Here is a 19,767-nt window from a genome sequence, read left to right on the forward strand (position 1 = left end):
AGCTGAAATCGACAAACAGGACCCTCGCGTAGGTACCGGGAATGTCTAGGTGCTGTAGAATGTAGTGCAGGCCCAGGTGTAAAATACCACACAGTTCCAAATAGATAAAATTATTATTATTATACACAGTATGAGAACAGGATGTACCAGAAAATTTAGCATATTGGATGCAGACGGAGAATATCCAGTAAACAAGATGAGAAGTTGCATCCTGGACATCAGAACCAATTTTCTGTAATTGATCAGCAATTATTGTTGTTGTCACTTGATGAGTTACAATACATTGATTTAGATATTTGATATGATCTTCAATAACTTTGGATTGTTTCATAATTTTATGTAGTTTATCTAACTTCAAATCCTATTGGGGAATATTTAAATTTTGTGGACTCCAATATTTTGTAACATGTTCTTCACGGTCAGCATACAATATAAATGTCTCATTTTCCCAGGTTAAAGAACTAACATTACTAATACATCCGGAAAATGGAACTACCATTCCAGGTATGACTGGTGTATCAGTTACCAAACATACTTCCTGTGGGGCTACCACCATTATCATTGTATATGACAAAGGTAAAACGATCCATTTACATAAATTTACTCCATTCTCTAATAAGCAAGGTTCATAAACTGTAAATATAATGTTTCATGCGCTTTGTGTTACTAAAGCTGCTCAAATAAAATAATGGAAATTGATAAACAGTAATGAGCGCTTAGAAAAGTTATGTGGCACCTGTAAAAAAGATTTTTTGTTAGCATATGTTTACAGCTCTTTTTAGGAGCTTTGTTGCGGTATGGCACAGTCCATGAGAGATCTAACTATCCCTACCTCACTCCCAGTCCACGGGATTCCTCAGCCTGATGGTAAAAGTCGCTGTCCGTGGCTTAGATGTTCTTTTCCTCCACCGCTGCGTCCAGCGGAGAGGCGGAGTGTGGCGGGGTTTAGCGGGTGACGTCACTCGGTGGCGTCCGATCTCTCCGGCGGCAGAATGTCCTTGTAATACCGCTATCCACCAACGCGTTTCGTGCTGTACCTAGCACTTCTTCAAGGTTGGATATGTGATTAAAATGGGTACTTTTTATACCTAAAACTTTATTGATCCAATAAAACGGAAAACATGTCACTTCCGGTCATTTCCGGTCCGGAAGTGATGTAAAATATGCGGGAACCGCATGGTTTAAAATACCACATTAATCTTAATGGGCAAAGATTGGATTTTCCAAAAATCTAAAATAGATATATACAGGTGCCACTCTGATTTATTTATGTGGGTGTCAATTATGAAGGAATATAAATGTGAAAATGTATATTTATGAAAAATATTATTTATAAAAGTATTTCTAAAAATTTATAAAAATGTTTATAAAAAGACATTGAGCTCGATGTCTATATTATGTCCTTTCGGGTGCAGTGTTTTTAACTCGAATATCCATCTGCTTTCGTTTTTCTTCAGTGTTGTAGTGATATCTCCACCTCTCCAATCTTTTTTTATTTTTTGAATCGGCAGAAATGTTAGCCCCATTGGATCTTTATCATGTTTCTCCAAGAAATGATTTGATAAACTATGCGTTTTTAACCCTTTTGTTACGTTATAAATGTGTTCGGAAAACCTGATTTTGGCCTTTCTTTTTGTTTGACCTACATATTGGTATCCACAGGGACAGGTTGCTATGTAGATCACGCCCTCTGTTTCACATGTAAGATGATCTTTAATTGTATATGTCTTCTTTGTCGTATAGGATGTAAATTCAGTCACCGGTTTAGTTGATTTTTCTTTTTCATTTTTACATGCTTTACATTGTAGACATCTAAAGTATCCTTTAGTATTCGTCCCGTGTAGAGAATTTTCATTCTTCAGAAAACTGGAGACAGTCAATTGCTTAATGTTCTTTGCCTTTCGGTATACTACTTGAGGTTTTTTCGGAAGTATAGGTTGCAGTATTTCATCTAGTAGTAGAATGTGCCAATGTGATCTTACCATATTTTCAACCAAATTGATGTTGCTAGTAAATTGTGTGATGAAGGGGACTGAGTAGTTCAGATTTTTGTTCTTTTCTCTATATCTCAAGAGTTCTTTCCTCTCCATTTGTTCTGTCTTGGCTATTTCTTGCTCTAAATTTTCCCGTTGGTATCCTTTTTCCACAAATTTGGACATCATTTCTTGGCTTTGTTCTTTAAATATTTGCAAGTCTGTGCAATTTCTTCTGATTCATTGAAATTGACCTCTCGGAATGTTTGAGATCCAATTTCTGTGATGGTTGCTCGTAGTGGGGAGCATGTTGTTTCCATTTACTTTTTTTATATGGGTTTTCGTTTGTATTGTTTGGTTATGTATATATATTTCTAAATCCAGAAATACCACTTGTTCTCTACTTGAGACTGTGTCGAATTCCAAATTGATGTTATTATTATTGATGTAGGTCTTGAAGAGTTCCAATCTGTCTTCTGTACCACTCCATATAAAGAAGACATCATCGATATAGCGATACCAACATATAAGAAATTCAGTATATTCATTATTTGTCCAAATGTTGTCATCTTCCCATTTGGCGAGAAAGAGGTTGGCATAACTTGGTGCCAGTGGAGTTCCCATCGCGGTACCGCATTTTTGCAAGTAGAAATTGTCGTTATTCCAGAAATAATTGTGTGTAAGTACAAATTCTATATTCGCCATAATGAAATTTACTTGTCGATTAGATAATTTTGATTTATTTGAAAGGATAGATCTTGTGTGAGAACAGCCACTCTCATGTGATATGCACGTATATAGAGATTTTATATCTGTGGTGCATAAGATATAATTTTCGTTCCACTGTATATCTTCAAGTTTCTGTAAAATGCTTGTGGTATCATGGAGATGGCTCTTTTGTTCAGTGACCAGTGTTTGTAGAAAGTAGTCTGTGTATTTTGACAAATTTGATGTAACTGAGCTTATTCCGGAAACGATTGGTCGGCCGGGAGGGTTGTTGAGATCTTTGTGGATTTTCGGTAGGCAGTAGAATGTGGGTATTTTCGGATGTTTTTGTAGGATGAAATCGTATTCTTTTTTGCTTAGAATTCCTATTTGTAGCCCTTCTTCCAAATGTATCTCTAATTCTTGAAGAAACTGGCCGGTGGGGTCTTGTTTGAGGACTTCATAAGTGGTTCTATCTGAAAGAAGTCTTTCTACTTCCTTTTCGTACATCTCTCTTCCCATAATGACCATTCCGCCGCCTTTGTCGGCCGGTTTTATGACGATGTTTCTGTCTTCCTTCAATTCTTTTATTGCCTCTTTTTCAGCTTTAGATATATTTTGTTTAATTTTCTGTTGTTCATAAACTGCAGATTGTACTCTACATATCTTGCCTTGTAAAGTGGGTGTACAAATACTCAAATCATGAGTTCTATTATTCTCATCTATATATTCTCCTTTCATAGTGGGGAACCAGTACCATTCTCCACCAGATGGTCCTAACAACAAAGGCATTACAATATATTTACACATTTGAATAACTTTGGTTACATTATACATAGTTAAAATACCTTGGCATACGGTGTCATTACAAATCATTTTAGCAGCTTCCAAGTGTATCCAAGCGTCCCTGGACACATTTGTATTAAAAATTGTTCTCCATACTTGTTCATTTCCGGTCATTAGCATAGTTTGCATAACGCCTTTTTGTTGTTGCTCATACATAGTCTATAGTGTACAGACGGTCCAATTTATAAATTTAGTAATGTTGGTGTCAAATCCAACAGCAAAATCATTACTAGCATTAATTAGCTGGTTCATTAAAGTATCTATTCCAGCCGATATTTTGGCTGGCTCAAAAGTAGTAGGCATCCATTTTGCTTGTAATGTAAGTCCGTCATTTAATTTACTACCAGCGCTATGCATCCTATTAGCTAATGTTTCAATATCTATTCCATTTAATACTCCTGTTAGAGTCCCATATCCTCCCAACAATGTATCATACCAGGCACGTCGTTGCCAGGATATACATTGTCTATTATTGGGAGGGAAAACAACTTGTGTGACTAACACAGTCTTTTGAGCTTGTGTACCTACATTTTCACATGTAGATGGTAATCTTTTAACATGTCCAATATCGATTTGTGATGCATTAATATCAATAAACATTAAATCTTGTGCCCACCACGTTCGATTTTTTATTTCAGTAGCATTATGACATACCAAAATTAAAACGTCTTTTACAGCTAACCGATATGTGGTTGCTCCTTGTTTAGAACAATTCTTATATTCTTTATTCTTCTCTTCTTTAGGGAGAAATCGGAACCTATAAGGTTTGGAGCAGCAACTTATATTTACTGCAGCATTAATTGTGATATTGCCTTCTGACTGATGTAAGGCAAATGTAGGTCGATATCGGTTTCTTTGTGGATCAGGCGGTCCAGCCCACATCGTTCCTGGAATTGTTATATTTACTATATTAGTACAACGCTGATTGGCCTGACAAGTGTAATTATCTTGGGTTCTTGGTTTGGTGGCATTGTTCCATCCCCACCGTACAGTATGCAACTCTCGTTTCTCTATCTTCAATCCAGGTGTCCATGTACTAGAGGGGACGACCAATAATACAATTCCAAGGATTCTAAGACTGAGCCTCACGACAATCTATAGGTACAAAATCAGTGTAAGTTACTCTCGCAAATAACATTTTTCTTGAGGTACATATTCCCATTTCTCTTGTCCTGGTTTCATTATTAACAGTACTCTGTCTTTTCCCACAGCTATAACCTCAGCCAGTTCAGGCGGCCCTTGAGGCTTCTGTACCCAGATTTTTGCTCCTACATTCACAGTGTTAGATGAACCAAAACCTTTGTCTCCTCGAACAGTAAGTTCGATTGGAGCTTCTCCCAATTGGATAGGCTTTATCAAAATGGGTATTATTAACAATTGTGCCACTCGGTCCCCTTCACAGATTACGCAGGGGTCTGGGCTCAAATTTATCACAACTACTTTAATTTCTCCTTGATAGTCGGGGTCAATTACTCCTCCTATCACTATTATTCCGTTCTTTGCCATACTAGAACGGGTTGACAACTGTCCATAATGATTAGAAGGCATTTTGCAACCTATCCCAGTAGGTATAACCTTAATCCCATAAGGAACAATAACATCAGGGTTTATAGCATACATGTCCAACCCTGCCGACATGGGCATAGCTCTGTACGGTTGGGTGGTCTTCTGTTTGCCGGCGGTCGGGCTCCCGGCGCTCAGTATACCGGCGCCGGGAGCCCGACAGCCGGAATACCGACAATTATTTTCCCTCGTGGGGGTCCACGACCCCCATATAGGGAGAATAAAATAGTGTGGCGAGCGTAGCGCGCCACCGTGCCCGTAGTGTGGCGAGCACAGCGAGCCCGCAAGGGGCTCATTTGCGCTCGCCAAGCTGTCGGTAAGCCGGCGGTCGGGCTCCCGGCGCCGGGATGCTGGTCGCCGGGAGCCCGACCGCCGGCCAGCCGTAGTGAACCCGTACGGTTCTATCGCCTTTTCGTGAATTTTCCAATAAATAAGGCTTTCTACTTTATGTGCTGCCTTGATTGATAAGTTGGGGGTCAGCATCCTCATCAGAGGAGTTGTGGATTCTGTTAATGGTCGGTTATTTATTATCTGTAAAGCTTCTGAGATATTATTTATCCATTGCCCAAACTTATCAGATCCATTAACCTTTTTCAGAGTGGATTTTAATAATCCATTCATTCTTTCTATTAACCCTGCCGCTTTCGGGTAATAAGGTATGTGGTATAACCACTCAATATTATGCTCAAGAGCATAATTTTTTACTTGTTGTCCTGTAAAATGGCTACCATTGTCTGTTTGAATCTGTAAGGGCATACCATAATATTGTACTATAATCTCAAGTGTCCTAATAGTACTCCATTGTGTAGCAGTCTTACAGGGGAAAGCTACCATTAATCCTGAGTATGTATCTACTGCTGTACATGCAAATTTACACCCTCGACTTTCTGGCAGTGGTCCAATAAAGTCCATCTGCCAGATTTGTCCAGGTAACTTACCTCTTCCAATATGGCCCATTACAGTATGGGGCACTTCCCTCTTTTGGGAGTGTTGACACAAGGGACACCGTAAAATCACAGATTTCACAATGTCCAGTGTGAGGGGAATACCCCTTTCTTGCGCACACCTGTAAGTTGCCTTTTCTCCCAGATGTCCACTCTTTTGGTGTGCCCAAAGGGCTGTACCCTGCAACCATGATTCCAATTCCTTCGTCTCTCCTGCCACTGGCTCATGAGATGACTTAGCAATGGCGGCTTGTGCATCTGCTTGTGAATTAAACAAACGTTCAAGTGAGTCTAATAGTACATGTGCATCAACATGGAATACAGTTACTTTTGTTTGTTTAGTAATAACTTCAATGTCCTCCCAGACTTCCTTTCCCCATAACTCTTTCCCATGAATTTTCCAATCATGTTTCTTCCAGCTCATCATCCATGTGGCTAATCCATTGGCTACTGACCATGAATCAGTATAAATATTACATTCACCTCCAACTTCCTGTCTAAGGGCCAAATATACTGCAAATAATTCGGCATATTGGCTACTCTTTCCTTCCCCTTCTATTTCTAATGTCTTAGACATGCGGGGATTAAACGCAACTGATCTCCACTTTCTTCTTCCCGCAACATAACGTGCAGATCCATCTGTAAACCATGTGTGACATTGAGATTTGTTGCTTAACTCAGAATAAGGTTTACCCCATTTTACTGGTGATTCTTCCAGCTGTTCTTGAGGAGAAGCTGTACTCACTCCATCTACTGGAATATCTGCAATTTTTTCATGTAAGGATGCCACACCTCCCTCTCCCTGTTTTGCCCTTTCTGTAATATACCATTTCCATTTTATAATACTCTGTTCTTGGGCATGCCCTATCCTATTTGACTTTGGATTAGACATTATCCATTGCATAATTGGTATGCGTGGTCTCATCAATACAGAGTGTCCTATTGTTAACTGTTCAGTATCCACTAATGCCCAATAGCAAGCGAGTAACTGTTGCTCCAAAGGAGTGTACTTCTCTCCTGCATCGGGTAATTTTCTGTTCCAAAATCCTAGTGACACTCTCTTGCCACTTTGCTTTTGCCACAGTGACCAAGTAGCATATTGTTCTTGTGCTGATACATGTAAGTCTACCTCTCCATCTTCCATGGGCCACAAATCTACTGCTTGTTGAATTGCTTGCTTGGCATCTTCAAATGCCTGTTGCTGTTCCTCCCCCCAAGTAAATGCATATTTCTTGCGTGTTACCTTTCGCAAGGGGGAAAGTAACTGTCCTAAATGAGGAATATGCTGCCTCCAAAAGCCAAACAGCCCAATATAGGATTGGGTTTCTTGTTTGTTTTGGGGGGTAGGGAAATCTAGGATCTTCTGCCTGGCTTTAGGGAGGATTTCCCTATGTCCTTTATTCCACTGTATCCCTAAAAACTTCGCCGCTTGTGCATGTCCCTGCACCTTGGCGGGATTAATCTCCCACCCTTTATTTTTCATGTGTTCTATTAACAAGTCTAATTGTTCTTTGACCTGTTCTTCAGTATTTCCTTGAATCATTATATCATCGATATAATGTGATATCTGCATCTTAGCTGGTAACTTGAATTCATCTAAATGTTCCCCTACTACTCTCTGGCAGATTGTGGGACTGTGTATCCATCCCTGCGGTAATCGGCAAAAAGTGTACTGCCTACCCATCCAAGAGAAGGCAAACCGGTCTTGTGCCCTCTCTTCTATAGGTATAGTAAAGAACGCATTGGCCAGATCTATTACGGCATACCAGGTCCCTGGATGCACCTGTATTTGTTCTATAATAGTTATTGTGTCCGGTACCACGGCTGTCAATGGGGGTGTATATTTATTCAGTTCTCTATAATCCACAGTCATGCGCCAGGAGCCATCGCTCTTTTTCACTGGCCATACCGGATTATTACGTTTGGGGAAAGAAAAGAAGACTCTTTTTTGGGGGCACTCTTATTTATATAAACCTGTACAGAAAAAATGCTGTTATCAATAAAACATAACTTTTATTAGATATTAAAATGACTGAGATTGTGTTTGATCATCAAAAGTGCAGCAGTGAAAATATGTCCTGCAAATTACTTGGGTATAGAATTACTTCCCAAAAAAAGTTGGGTATAGAATTAATCCCAAAGTGGGTATTAAAGTTAATGGAGCCCACTAATTTTCATATTCTCTACACAACTCCATTACCATGAACCCATATTAATATGGGTTTTATTTGAAAAATCCTTAGCGGTAATGATTGGTACAGGATACATTAACATTAACAATCCTAAATATCAAGGTGCATTAAGCACTACCTATAGAATTTCTTCCTCAATTATTAAGTGGCTCTTATCCCGGTTGCCAATCTTTCAGGTATAAGAAACCAGTTGTAATCAAATCAAACTCACGTATGGGGAATTCTCAGAGTGTGGTTGAATGACAACACTGATACAAATGTATTCCAATTTTATATACACACAAATTACTATATTGGATTACAATTAAGATTTATGAGGAAAGCACCAGCTGTTTATATTAACATAAACCATTTTACCTGCAGCCTGATGTGTTAATTTAAATCAAGTTTGAGCAAAAAATCATATGTAGGTTTCAAATATGTGATTGGTACCCTCAAGCTGTGGGGACAGCTAAATTTATGTTATACTCTAAGCAATATGCTGTGCCCTTGTTATTACAATTAATGATTGGTTGTTCACACATTCCTACAAGGTATAGGGATTTTTTTGCAACAATCATCAAATTGAATCCAAATATTCATACTTTTTCCGGGTATTTATACCCAATATTTGTCAAAGGAGACAGCAATATTTTGTACTCAGGCGAATAAATTGTGTCCTTTGCTGTAACACTTCACCCGTAGGTTACTTACGCACAAAATAAGTATAACCAATTGAGTGCTCTAAGAGTATATTGAAATCACATGAATTAGCACCAGGCTGATAAGGAAAAGACAGACCAAAAACCAAGCCACAAAACCTTTTCTTGTGCTCTATAGAGAGATATATGGTATACCTCCGTTGTTATAACCGCCGATATGTTGTTCAGTCACATCCAAGATAGGAGATTTTCTCATAACATACAGCCACTGTATGAAAAAACAGGTCATATGTATCTGAGGCGTCTGCATTCACACATAATTGTATATAATGATGATTGAACTAAATAGTGTTAAGTGCGAAAACCTGCGGGAATCATTAGTGGCATTTTGCGGGAGGCACATTCCCACATATCAAATAGACACAAAATGTTGATTACGTCTCCTCAATTACACGTAATCACAAAGAACATATATTGAATAACTTAGATACCAGTTTAAATCATTACAATACATCATGTGGTCAGGCTATAGTCATATTAGCATATGTATGTGTATGAAAATTCCCAAAATACGAGAGAGAAAGAAACCAGTGAAAGAACCTGTTACTTCTGCTGTCGTTCCTTCTTGATTTACCTGCGCCTATGGTAATCAGCGGAGGGAAGATGAGAGAGTAAGACAGGAAAATTAACTGATTTAGAAGGAAGAAGTGTGCCGTTCTGCTGTTCCCGTTAGAGCGCATACGGCTACCTGGTGTCCAAGGACATTGCAGGAAGCCGCAGCGCAATGCAGGAATGTGTTATGATTCCTGCACTCCAGACCGGAGGAGATCTTATGGCAGGGATCTGAGTACAGGAAAATAAGCTGGTTGTGGGAGCTGGATAGCCTAGTAACCCCTGGCGCCCTAACTCCGTTGTCTCGCCCGTGTTATCAGAAATCCCCTGCGAGACTATGGTTGCTTGAGCCCATGGCAGCCGCGTTCGAAGGGCGGATTATGTCTGCCCAACCCCGATGCCCCCGCAGGTCTTAATGGGAGACAAGGGGAAGTCCGAGACAGGGTGATAACAAGGGGCCCTCTGACTAAGCAACCAGGCCAGGGGTTACAAGCTAACTAACTAAATCAAAAGGTATGTGCGGACTAGCCGCCAGGAAAAAGGACAACCAAGGATCCACTGATCCGACACTCCTATCCGGCACCGCCGGACACCAGAGTGGATCTGTGGAAGCGGAATCCTCCGCAAAGCTCCAGAACACAATTAAACAAAATAATAAACAGAAGCGGACAAGCCGCAACACACGGCTGCGCCGCGACTCACGAACACCACCAGATGTTAAAGGTGCTCGGTCAGACTCCAGGAACAGATGGTAACTTCCGAGTACAGGATCTCTGAGGACAGGAACAACCGAAAAGACCGGGACTGGGAACTCTCTGCAGCAGACACAGGCAAACAGGAAGCTATCACCGGCGTCTGTAAGAAGTCTTGAGGGTGCCTTTATTCAGGCACCCTCCAATCAGGATCCAGACAGGACAATCAAATAGAAATGCCGTGCAGCTTGCATGCTGCACGGCCAGCACATAATCAGGGTAATGAGAATAGACCCAGCAACGGGGAACGCGGCTGAACGTGGCGTCCCCGTTGCTAAGGTCAGAGCGGCTCCGTGCGCCCGGCGTCTTAGCGTTGCCAGGGAGCCGGCGGCTGAACGTGCACGGCGTCCCTGGTTGCTAGGCGCCGGGCCGCACGGCCGAGCGGACCCCGGCGCCTAACAGTACCCCCCCCTTGAGGAGGGGTCAAGGAACCCCTAAAGCCAGGTTTCCGAGGAAATTCACGAAAAAATGCCCTTTTGAGCTTTGGGGCATGAAGGTCTTCATCCAGGACCCACGACCTTTCCTCTGGCCCATAACCTCTCCAATGCACCAAAAAATAAAGCCGACCCCGGGACAACTTGGAATCGAGAACCTTCTCAACCAAGAACTCTTGCTGACCCTGTACATTAACTGGTGATCTCCCCTGAGATTTTTTACGAGGAAATCTGCTGGACGAAACATATGGTTTAAGCAATGAGCAATGGAAGGTATTTCCGATCCGTAAAGTTTTTGGTAAACGTAACCGGAAAGCAACTGGATTGACTTTTTTGATAATGAGAAATGGTCCAATATATCTAGGACCCAATCTGGCTGAGGTTTGTCGAAGTTTGATGTTGCGAGTCGACAACCACACCCTGTCTCCTACTTTAAAAGTGCACGGCCGCCGGAGCCTGTCAGAAAATTTTTTTTCCCGGAAAGCTGCTTTTCTGAGAGCCAGGTGCACTTTTTTCCAAATAAGTTTAAGATGAGAGGTCAGGGCCAGAGAGGAGACAGAGGAATGTTGAAAAAATGAATTAGCTCTGGGGTGGAAACCAAAAACTGCAAAAAATGGAGACACATTGGTGGAGGAATGACAGGCATTATTATAAGCAAACTCCGCCAATGGAAGAAACTCAGACCAGTCATTTTGGAGTTTGGCCGAGTATAAACGCAAATATTGTTTTAGAGATTGGTTAACTCGCTCAGTCTGTCCATTGGATTGTGGATGATAGCCGGAGGTTAATGATAATTTCATCTTTAATGAAGCACAAAAAGACTTCCAAAATTGCGCAATGAATTGTGGACCCCTGTCAGAAACAATATCAGTGGGTAACCCATGGAGTCTGAAAACATGACGGAGGAACAAGACTGCCAATCCCTGGGCAGATGGCAATCGGGGAAGAGCAATAAAATGGGCCATCTTGCTAAAACGGTCCACTACCACCCATATGACTCGGCATCCGGCTGACAGAGGGAGATCCACCACAAAATCCATGGAGATATGCGACCATGGCCTAAGAGGAACTTTCAAGGGCATAAGTTGACCAATAGGCAAAGAACGGGGAACTTTATGCTGTGCACAGACCTGACACGAAAAAACAAACTCTTTAATGTCTTTGGAAAGACCAGGCCACCATACTGAGCGGGATACTAATTCCAAAGTCTTAGCGATTCCCGGATGCCCTGCAACTTTGCTATCATGAAATTCCGCCAAAACAGTTGCTCTCAAAAACTCAGGAACAAAAAGACAACTAGCAGGAGTATTTCCCGGAGCTTGATGTTGAAGCAGCTTTAATTGGGAAAATACATCCTGTGTGAGACCTGCCTGAATGACTGAAGGCGGAAGTATGGGAGTAACAGGACTGTTGTCTTGAACCGGAAGGAAACTGCGTGACAGGGCATCTGCCTTGGTATTCTTGGAACCTGGTCTGAAGGTGATAATGAATTTGAAACGAGTAAAAAATAAAGCCCAACGAGCCTGTCGGGCATTCAGTCGTTTAGCCGATTCAATGTATTGAAGATTTTTGTGATCAGTCAAAACTGAAATGGTGTGGGTAGCTCCTTCAAGCCAATGTCTCCACTCCTCGAAAGCCCATTTAATAGCCAGCAATTCCCGGTTACCAACATCGTAGTTGGATTCTGCAGATGAGAATTTCCTGGACATAAAGGCATAAGGATGTAACTCAAGGGAATCTGGATCCTTCTGAGAAAGGATAGCCCCTACTCCAACCTCCGAGGCATCCACCTCAATAATGAAAGGTAATTCTGGGTTGGGATGTCTAAGGACAGGGGCTGAGACAAAGGCTTGTTTTAAGGCCTGAAAAGATAACTCCGCTTCACATGACCAATTGGTAGGATCTGCTCCCTTCTTAGTAAGTGCCACAATGGGAGCAACTAGGTCAGAGAAAGAGTGAATAAATCTTCTATAGTAGTTTGCAAACCCTAAAAAGCGCTGAATTGCTTTTAAATTGGTGGGTTGCGCCCAACTAAGGATGGCTTGGAGCTTTTTTGGTTCCATTCGGAATCCCCGAGGGGAAATAATGTACCCTAAAAAGGATACTTCCGTGACATGAAATTCACACTTCTCCAGCTTGGCATATAAGTGATTTTCACGTAATCTCTTTAGCACCTGACGCACCTGGGTAACATGTTGTTCCACGGAGTCAGAATATATCAAAATATCGTCTAAATAGACCACGACGAATCTTCCCAGAAACTCACGGAGCACATCATTGATGAGATCCTGGAAAACTGCCGGAGCATTAGATAGGCCGAATGGCATGACCAGATACTCATAGTGGCCCGACTGAGTACTAAATGCCGTTTTCCACTCATCCCCTGACCTGATTCTGATGAGGTTATATGCTCCTCTAAGATCAATCTTAGAAAAAATAACAGCCGAACGTAGCTGATCAAAGAGGACAGAGATCAGCGGCAGAGGGTAAGTATTCTTTACTGAGATTTTATTCAAAGCTCTAAAGTCAATGCAGGGTCTGAGTGAACCATCCTTCTTCTCTACGAAGAAGAAACCTGCACTTAAAGGGGATTTAGATGGCCTGATAAACCCTTTCCCAAGGCTTTCTTTCACATACTCATTCATGGCCACAGTTTCAGGACCAGACAATGCATATAACCTTCCTTTAGGCAACGTGGCACCAGGAATTAACTCAATGGCACAATCATAAGGCCTATGGGGAGGCAAAATATCCGCATTGCCCTTGGAAAACACATCAACAAAATCCTGGTATTCCCCAGGAATATGTGCGGAACTGGCGGCAGCTACTCGGATAGGAAGCGTAATACATTCTTTATCACAGATGGTACCCCATTGTAGGATCTCCCCAGACTGCCAATCAATGACGGGATTATGAAAGGCCAGCCAAGGATGACCCAGAACCACAGGAACTGCTGGACAATGGGTAAGGAAAAACTCAATTTTTTCAGAATGCAGAGCTCCCACCGAGAGCAAAACAGGAGGTGTACATAGAGAAATAACCCCATTGGATAAAGGACTCCCATCTAAACCATGCATGGTGATACACCTACCTAAGGTTAGCTGAGGAATACCTAAGGCCTTGGCCCATGTTAAATCCATAAAGTTTCCTGCAGCTCCACTGTCCACAAAAGCAGAGACCGAGGAACAGAGGCTGCCATAGGAAACTTTAGCAGGAACCAACAGTGAATTATTTGAGGAGATGAGCTGCAGACCAAAGTGAACCCCCTCACAATTCACTTGGTCAGGAAGTTTCCCAACTTGTTTGGACAACTACGGGCAAAATGTCCCTTACCTCCGCAGTATAAACACGGACCATAATTTTGCCTCCTGGTTCTTTCTTCCGGAGACAATTTGGAGAGACCAATCTGCATAGGCTCCTCTATGTCTACAGGAATGGAAGGAACCCAGGGAGAGGACCCGACAGATGCCCCTTTTTCAGCCCTCCGCTCACTGAGCCGACGATCTATTTTAATAGATAGCTCCATGAGGTTATCGAGGGTCTCAGGAGCGGGATACTGGAGGAGACTGTCTTTTATAGATTCCGATAAGCCGAGGCGAAACTGACTGCGCAGGGCTGGGTCATTCCAGCCACAGTCGTTCGACCAACGGCGAAACTCCGTACAATAATTCTCTGCGGGATTCCTACCCTGTCTAAGAGCACGCAACTGACTTTCTGCGGACGCCTCTCTATCAGGGTCGTCATACAATAGCCCTAAAGATTTTAAAAAGGCGTCTACAGACGATAAGGCCGGATCGTCTGTCTTTAAACCAAAAGCCCAGGTCTGAGGATCCCCCTGAAGTAGAGAAATAATAATCCCAACCCGCTGAGCCTCTGTACCTGAGGTAACTGGTCTTAAACGAAAATACAGTTTGCAAGATTCTTTAAAATTAAAAAACTGTTTTCTATCCCCAGAAAAACGGTCAGGCAGATGCATTTTTGGTTCAGGGATGACCCTCGGGGAAGTCCGTAACAGATCTTCCTGTGACCTCACCCGGAGGGACAGATCCTGAACCATCTGAGTAAGTTCCTGAATCTGACTAACAAGAAGCTGGCCAGGGTTTGGCCCAACACCGGTGGGATTCATAAGGCCGACAAAAATCTCCCAACTAAACAGTGAAAAAATTTACTGTAAGTTAAATCTTTTCTTTTGTAGGCCGGTAATAATGTTATGATTCCTGCACTCCAGACCGGAGGAGATCTTATGGCAGGGATCTGAGTACAGGAAAATAAGCTGGTTGTGGGAGCTGGATAGCCTAGTAACCCCTGGCGCCCTAACTCCGTTGTCTCGCCCGTGTTATCAGAAATCCCCTGCGAGACTATGGTTGCTTGAGCCCATGGCAGCCGCGTTCGAAGGGCGGATTATGTCTGCCCAACCCCGATGCCCCCGCAGGTCTTAATGGGAGACAAGGGGAAGTCCGAGACAGGGTGATAACAAGGGGCCCTCTGACTAAGCAACCAGGCCAGGGGTTACAAGCTAACTAACTAAATCAAAAGGTATGTGCGGACTAGCCGCCAGGAAAAAGGACAACCAAGGATCCACTGATCCGACACTCCTATCCGGCACCGCCGGACACCAGAGTGGATCTGTGGAAGCGGAATCCTCCGCAAAGCTCCAGAACACAATTAAACAAAATAATAAACAGAAGCGGACAAGCCGCAACACACGGCTGCGCCGCGACTCACGAACACCACCAGATGTTAAAGGTGCTCGGTCAGACTCCAGGAACAGATGGTAACTTCCGAGTACAGGATCTCTGAGGACAGGAACAACCGAAAAGACCGGGACTGGGAACTCTCTGCAGCAGACACAGGCAAACAGGAAGCTATCACCGGCGTCTGTAAGAAGTCTTGAGGGTGCCTTTATTCAGGCACCCTCCAATCAGGATCCAGACAGGACAATCAAATAGAAATGCCGTGCAGCTTGCATGCTGCACGGCCAGCACATAATCAGGGTAATGAGAATAGACCCAGCAACGGGGAACGCGGCTGAACGTGGCGTCCCCGTTGCTAAGGTCAGAGCGGCTCCGTGCGCCCGGCGTCTTAGCGTTGCCAGGGAGCCGGCGGCTGAACGCGCACGGCGTCCCTGGTTGCTAGGCGCCGGGCCGCACGGCCGAGCGGACCCCGGCGCCTAACAGAATGAGAGTTGGCTAAATAAGTACCAAATCTCAGGAAATCAACAGATTGAGTGTGTAGAGAAAAACCCGTATCACGGGCGTATGAGCTCACGGGCCTCCCACTGGCAGCGGCATCAGCTCTGATTCAGCTGTGGAATGGATAACGCGTTTCACTCGTAAGCTTGTTCACATCCTGTCACATGCAGCTTCATACCGGATTATTCCAAGCAGTAGTGGTATATCGTACCACTCCTGTATCCATTAATTCCTTAATGGTTTTGCTTATTTCTTGATGGCCCCCTGGTATACGATATTGTTTTATTGCAATTAATTTAGTTGCAGGTGGGACATGTACTGGGGGCATTTTTACTTTTCCCACCACAATAGGTCTGGCCTGAATACAATTACTTCTGACTCCAAAACTACATTTTCCTGTATCTAAATAAAGGGTCAGTCCTGTTAAAACATCAATGCCTATAATATATTCTCTAATGGGTACTATTAGTACTCGGCATTTCTTAATAGGTAAATTTCCTATTTTTAGAGGTATTTCCACCTGTACCCCTTCAGTTACTTGACCCCCCAACCCTGCAATTTTAATTCGGGGTCCTTTAAATCTATTGGGATTTCCATATATTAGAGTAGCCTCCGCCCCTGTGTCAATTAACGTGGGGACCTCTTGTACATTGCCCCGTGACCAATGGATTCCTAATTTGACATAAGGTCTCTCATCATGACGAATCCATACAGGGGCTTGGCTGGCTACCTATGCATCACCCTCTGAATCTTCCTGTTCCTCGGGAGGAGCAGTAGGCTTGAAACGTGTTGCTACTTTAGCGGCAATATCCTCCCAGGGATATAATTTTTCAAACATCTCCCAGTCAGGCAATTTTCCTCCCTTAATTGCTTTTTCTTGATCCCTAACTTCTTTTACCTTTTTCTCACTGGTATTCCCTGCAAAAGCAATTTTCTTGCCTGACAAAATTTTTTGCTTATACAATTTCCATAAATAGGGAGTATCTTTCCCATCTATGGTTTCTTTATCTATTCCTGCTTTCAAAAGAGCTTGGAACATTTCCCGTCTGGATACTCTATTATCTGCGTTACCGGTTTGTCTGTATCCCTGTTCTCCACTCCCTCCTCTAGTGTTTGTCTCTGCTCTATCCCTATTCCATTCTCCCATGTCCTGTTATTCCCGCATCTTATCGATTACATCTTCCCATCTTTGATCTGTCATAGAAATTAATAATGTCAGAACCACTGGCTTATATGCAGGGGGAGCTGTCTTCACGAGCCTAGCCCGAGCTGCTACTGAAACCCTTCCTTGTAAATATTCAGCGGCTTCTTCTAAAAGCACAGCGGCTTTCATAGCCTCTTCCTTACATCGTTGAATACACTCTCTGAGGGTTGTCCATGGTTTGTCAGAGGTAGGCATCTCATCAGTGTACCGGGAATTTACCCCATATGCAACCACAGTTAAGAGATTAGTTTGTACTTGAGCATTACCCTCTCTGGCGAACCATAACTGTGCGTCCCTCATAATTGTCCTATCTTTGGATAGAGTTCCAAATTTTGCAACATCTTGTCTATCTACATCAACCCCTCCAGCGCCATCCTCTACCAAACGGACCAGCCAGGTAAGGACGCCTTCCCCGGGGCGTTGTGAAAATTTGGTCAATAGTTCCATGACTTCATTTTGAGTGAAATCTTGCAGTATCATTTTTTCTTTGAGGACTGCCTGCCCTCCACCTTCTGCAACCTTAGTTAATTGCCTGCGCGAGACAGGACAAGCATTTGCCCCAGGAGGGTCAATGACAGGATTGGGAGGATCCCATCCCCCCTTGTCCTCTCCCTCCTCCTCACTACTACTATCCCATACATCACCATCCCATGTATCGGGATCCCATTGAAGATCGGCAGAAGCAATAATTGCTCGTACTTTTCGGGTGTTTACCCTTCCCTTTCTTTTTTTATATTTGTTCTGGGCTACTTTGACAGCAGCCTTCTCGGCAACAATCTGATATTTCTGGGCTTTTTCTAATAACATCTGATTGCTGCACTGTAACAATCCTATCTTTCCTTGTTGTTCAGTTACTGTTTGTTCTATATCTAAATAACGTGATTGTAACTGCTCATATCTTTGGTGCATTTTACGGTATGCTGATACTAGTATCCAGTACCGTCTTCCCAGCGCCATTACATCACCTGCCTTGGCAGGGACCCCCTCAAGTACATGTACAACATCGAGGGGTTCTGCATTCTTGAGTTTACCATCCCATGATTCTGCTAAACCTGACATTAATAACTCCTGTGCTATAATATTGTAGGGACTTTCAGTCCACCCTGGGACGGTGATTTGCTCCGCTCCAGTCTTTTTCTTACGAAACATCCTTACCGTGCTATTTTGTTATATATATCGGCAAAAAACTTGGCAACCTGCCAATTGACAAAACTTTGAACAGAGGTAAGTCTGGCCAGGACCCACCACTGTACAAAAGCGTTTTAGACTATAAGTAGCCTACACCGAGATATAAGAAAACATAGATCCTGCCGACTACGCCAAAAATGTCTTGCTGTATAGAACTAGGGTGTGTGAGATTGCTCAATACATTCTGCGCTCACTATTGCCCAGAACAGGCTTACACTTTAATGCAGCAAAACAAACAACACTTTTATGTCTCAATAGTAAATACTTTATTAGTTCTTATAGTATTTTCGTCAGGTATTAATACATAATCATAAATATAGGTATAATATCAAGAAACGACATCAACATCTTACCGAATATTGTAGCGTCACTTGAGCACTCTGGATCGGGGAATCTCAAGACGATCGTCTCAAGGGGAAATTCGGTATTCACACGCAGCACGTCTGCTAGCGTCTCAGGTGGATTCCAAAATTCCCCTAACATTCCCCGTCCTTTATACAAAACTAAAAACATATGTCTTACACTGATTGGTGAATAATAGCATAAGCAGTACTGTGATTGGTTAACATAACTTGTGTTCAACAACATGATCTATCCATATATGGGTACATTCCGGGGGTTCTGAAACATCTTATCTAACTGCAAATAACAACATGAGTCCTTGTCTAAACTGAAAATAACAACATGAGTCCTTGTCTATTCTGAAAATAACAACATGAGTCCTTGTCTATTCTAAGAATCCTTCTTCTAGAACATCTTGTTCCATGAGACAAACACCCTTGTTATTCTCTTGTCATTATGTGGCAAAGTTACTGCGGCACAAAATGGAAGTCAGTCAGAAAACCCCACTCTCACCCTTTCATATCACACTGGTATCACACCCGTCCGATTGTTTATTAGACTGGGCACTAGACGTGGGGGTCTCAGGTTACCCCCTGGCACCAGTTTCAGGCCCCGGCCGATTGTTTTCTAGACTGGGCACTAGACATGGGGGTCGCAGGTGACCTCCTGGCACCTGTTTCGTACTCAGGCCGGTTGTTAGTTAGACTGGGCACTTGATGTGGGGGCCGCAGGTGACCCCTTGGCACCAGTTTCAGCCTCCAACCTATTGTTTGTTAGACTGGGCACTAGACGTGGGGGTCACAATTTGACCTCCTGGCACTAGTTTCAGGCTTCGACCTGTTGTTTGTTAGACTGGGCACTAGACAGGAAGGACTAGGATGACCGCCCAGTGTCGCAGGAGACCTCCTGTCACCAGTTTCGGGCTCCGGCCTGATGATTGTTAGACTGGTCACTAGACATGGGGGTCGCAGATGACCCCCTGACACCAGTTTTGTACTCAGGACTGTTGTTAGTTAGACTGGGCACTAGACGTGGGGGTCACAGTTGACCCCATGACACCAGTTTCAGTCTTCTGCTAATTATTTGTTAGACTGGGCACTAGTTGTAGGGGTCACAAGGGATCCCCTGGCACCAGTTTCAGGCACCGGCCTTTTGTTTTTTAGACTGGGCACTAGACAT

The 19,767-nt window shown here is 43.1% G+C and overlaps 2 protein-coding genes across 2 annotated transcripts; both read right to left on the reverse strand.

Moving 5' to 3' along the window:
• Window positions 1-3,321: 3,321 nt before the first annotated feature.
• Window positions 3,322-6,322, reverse strand: LOC134966997 (uncharacterized). Its single transcript, XM_063943999.1, has 2 exons — window positions 6,154-6,322; window positions 3,322-4,619 (listed from the first exon to the last, which is right to left on the reverse strand). The coding sequence occupies exons 1-2, from the start codon at window positions 6,220-6,222 to the stop codon at window positions 3,684-3,686; spliced, it is 1,005 nt and encodes a 334-aa protein (XP_063800069.1). The 5' UTR covers window positions 6,223-6,322; the 3' UTR covers window positions 3,322-3,683.
• A 10,685-nt stretch (window positions 6,323-17,007) lies between these two features.
• LOC134965185 (Friend virus susceptibility protein 1-like) lies at window positions 17,008-18,207 on the reverse strand. Its single transcript, XM_063941699.1, has one exon. It carries the CDS (start codon window positions 18,205-18,207, stop codon window positions 17,008-17,010), a length of 1,200 nt encoding a protein of 399 aa, XP_063797769.1.
• Window positions 18,208-19,767: the final 1,560 nt, after the last annotated feature.

Source organism: Pseudophryne corroboree, chromosome 10 (genome assembly GCF_028390025.1).
Source record: "Pseudophryne corroboree isolate aPseCor3 chromosome 10, aPseCor3.hap2, whole genome shotgun sequence".
Lineage (NCBI taxonomy): Eukaryota > Metazoa > Chordata > Amphibia > Anura > Myobatrachidae > Pseudophryne > Pseudophryne corroboree.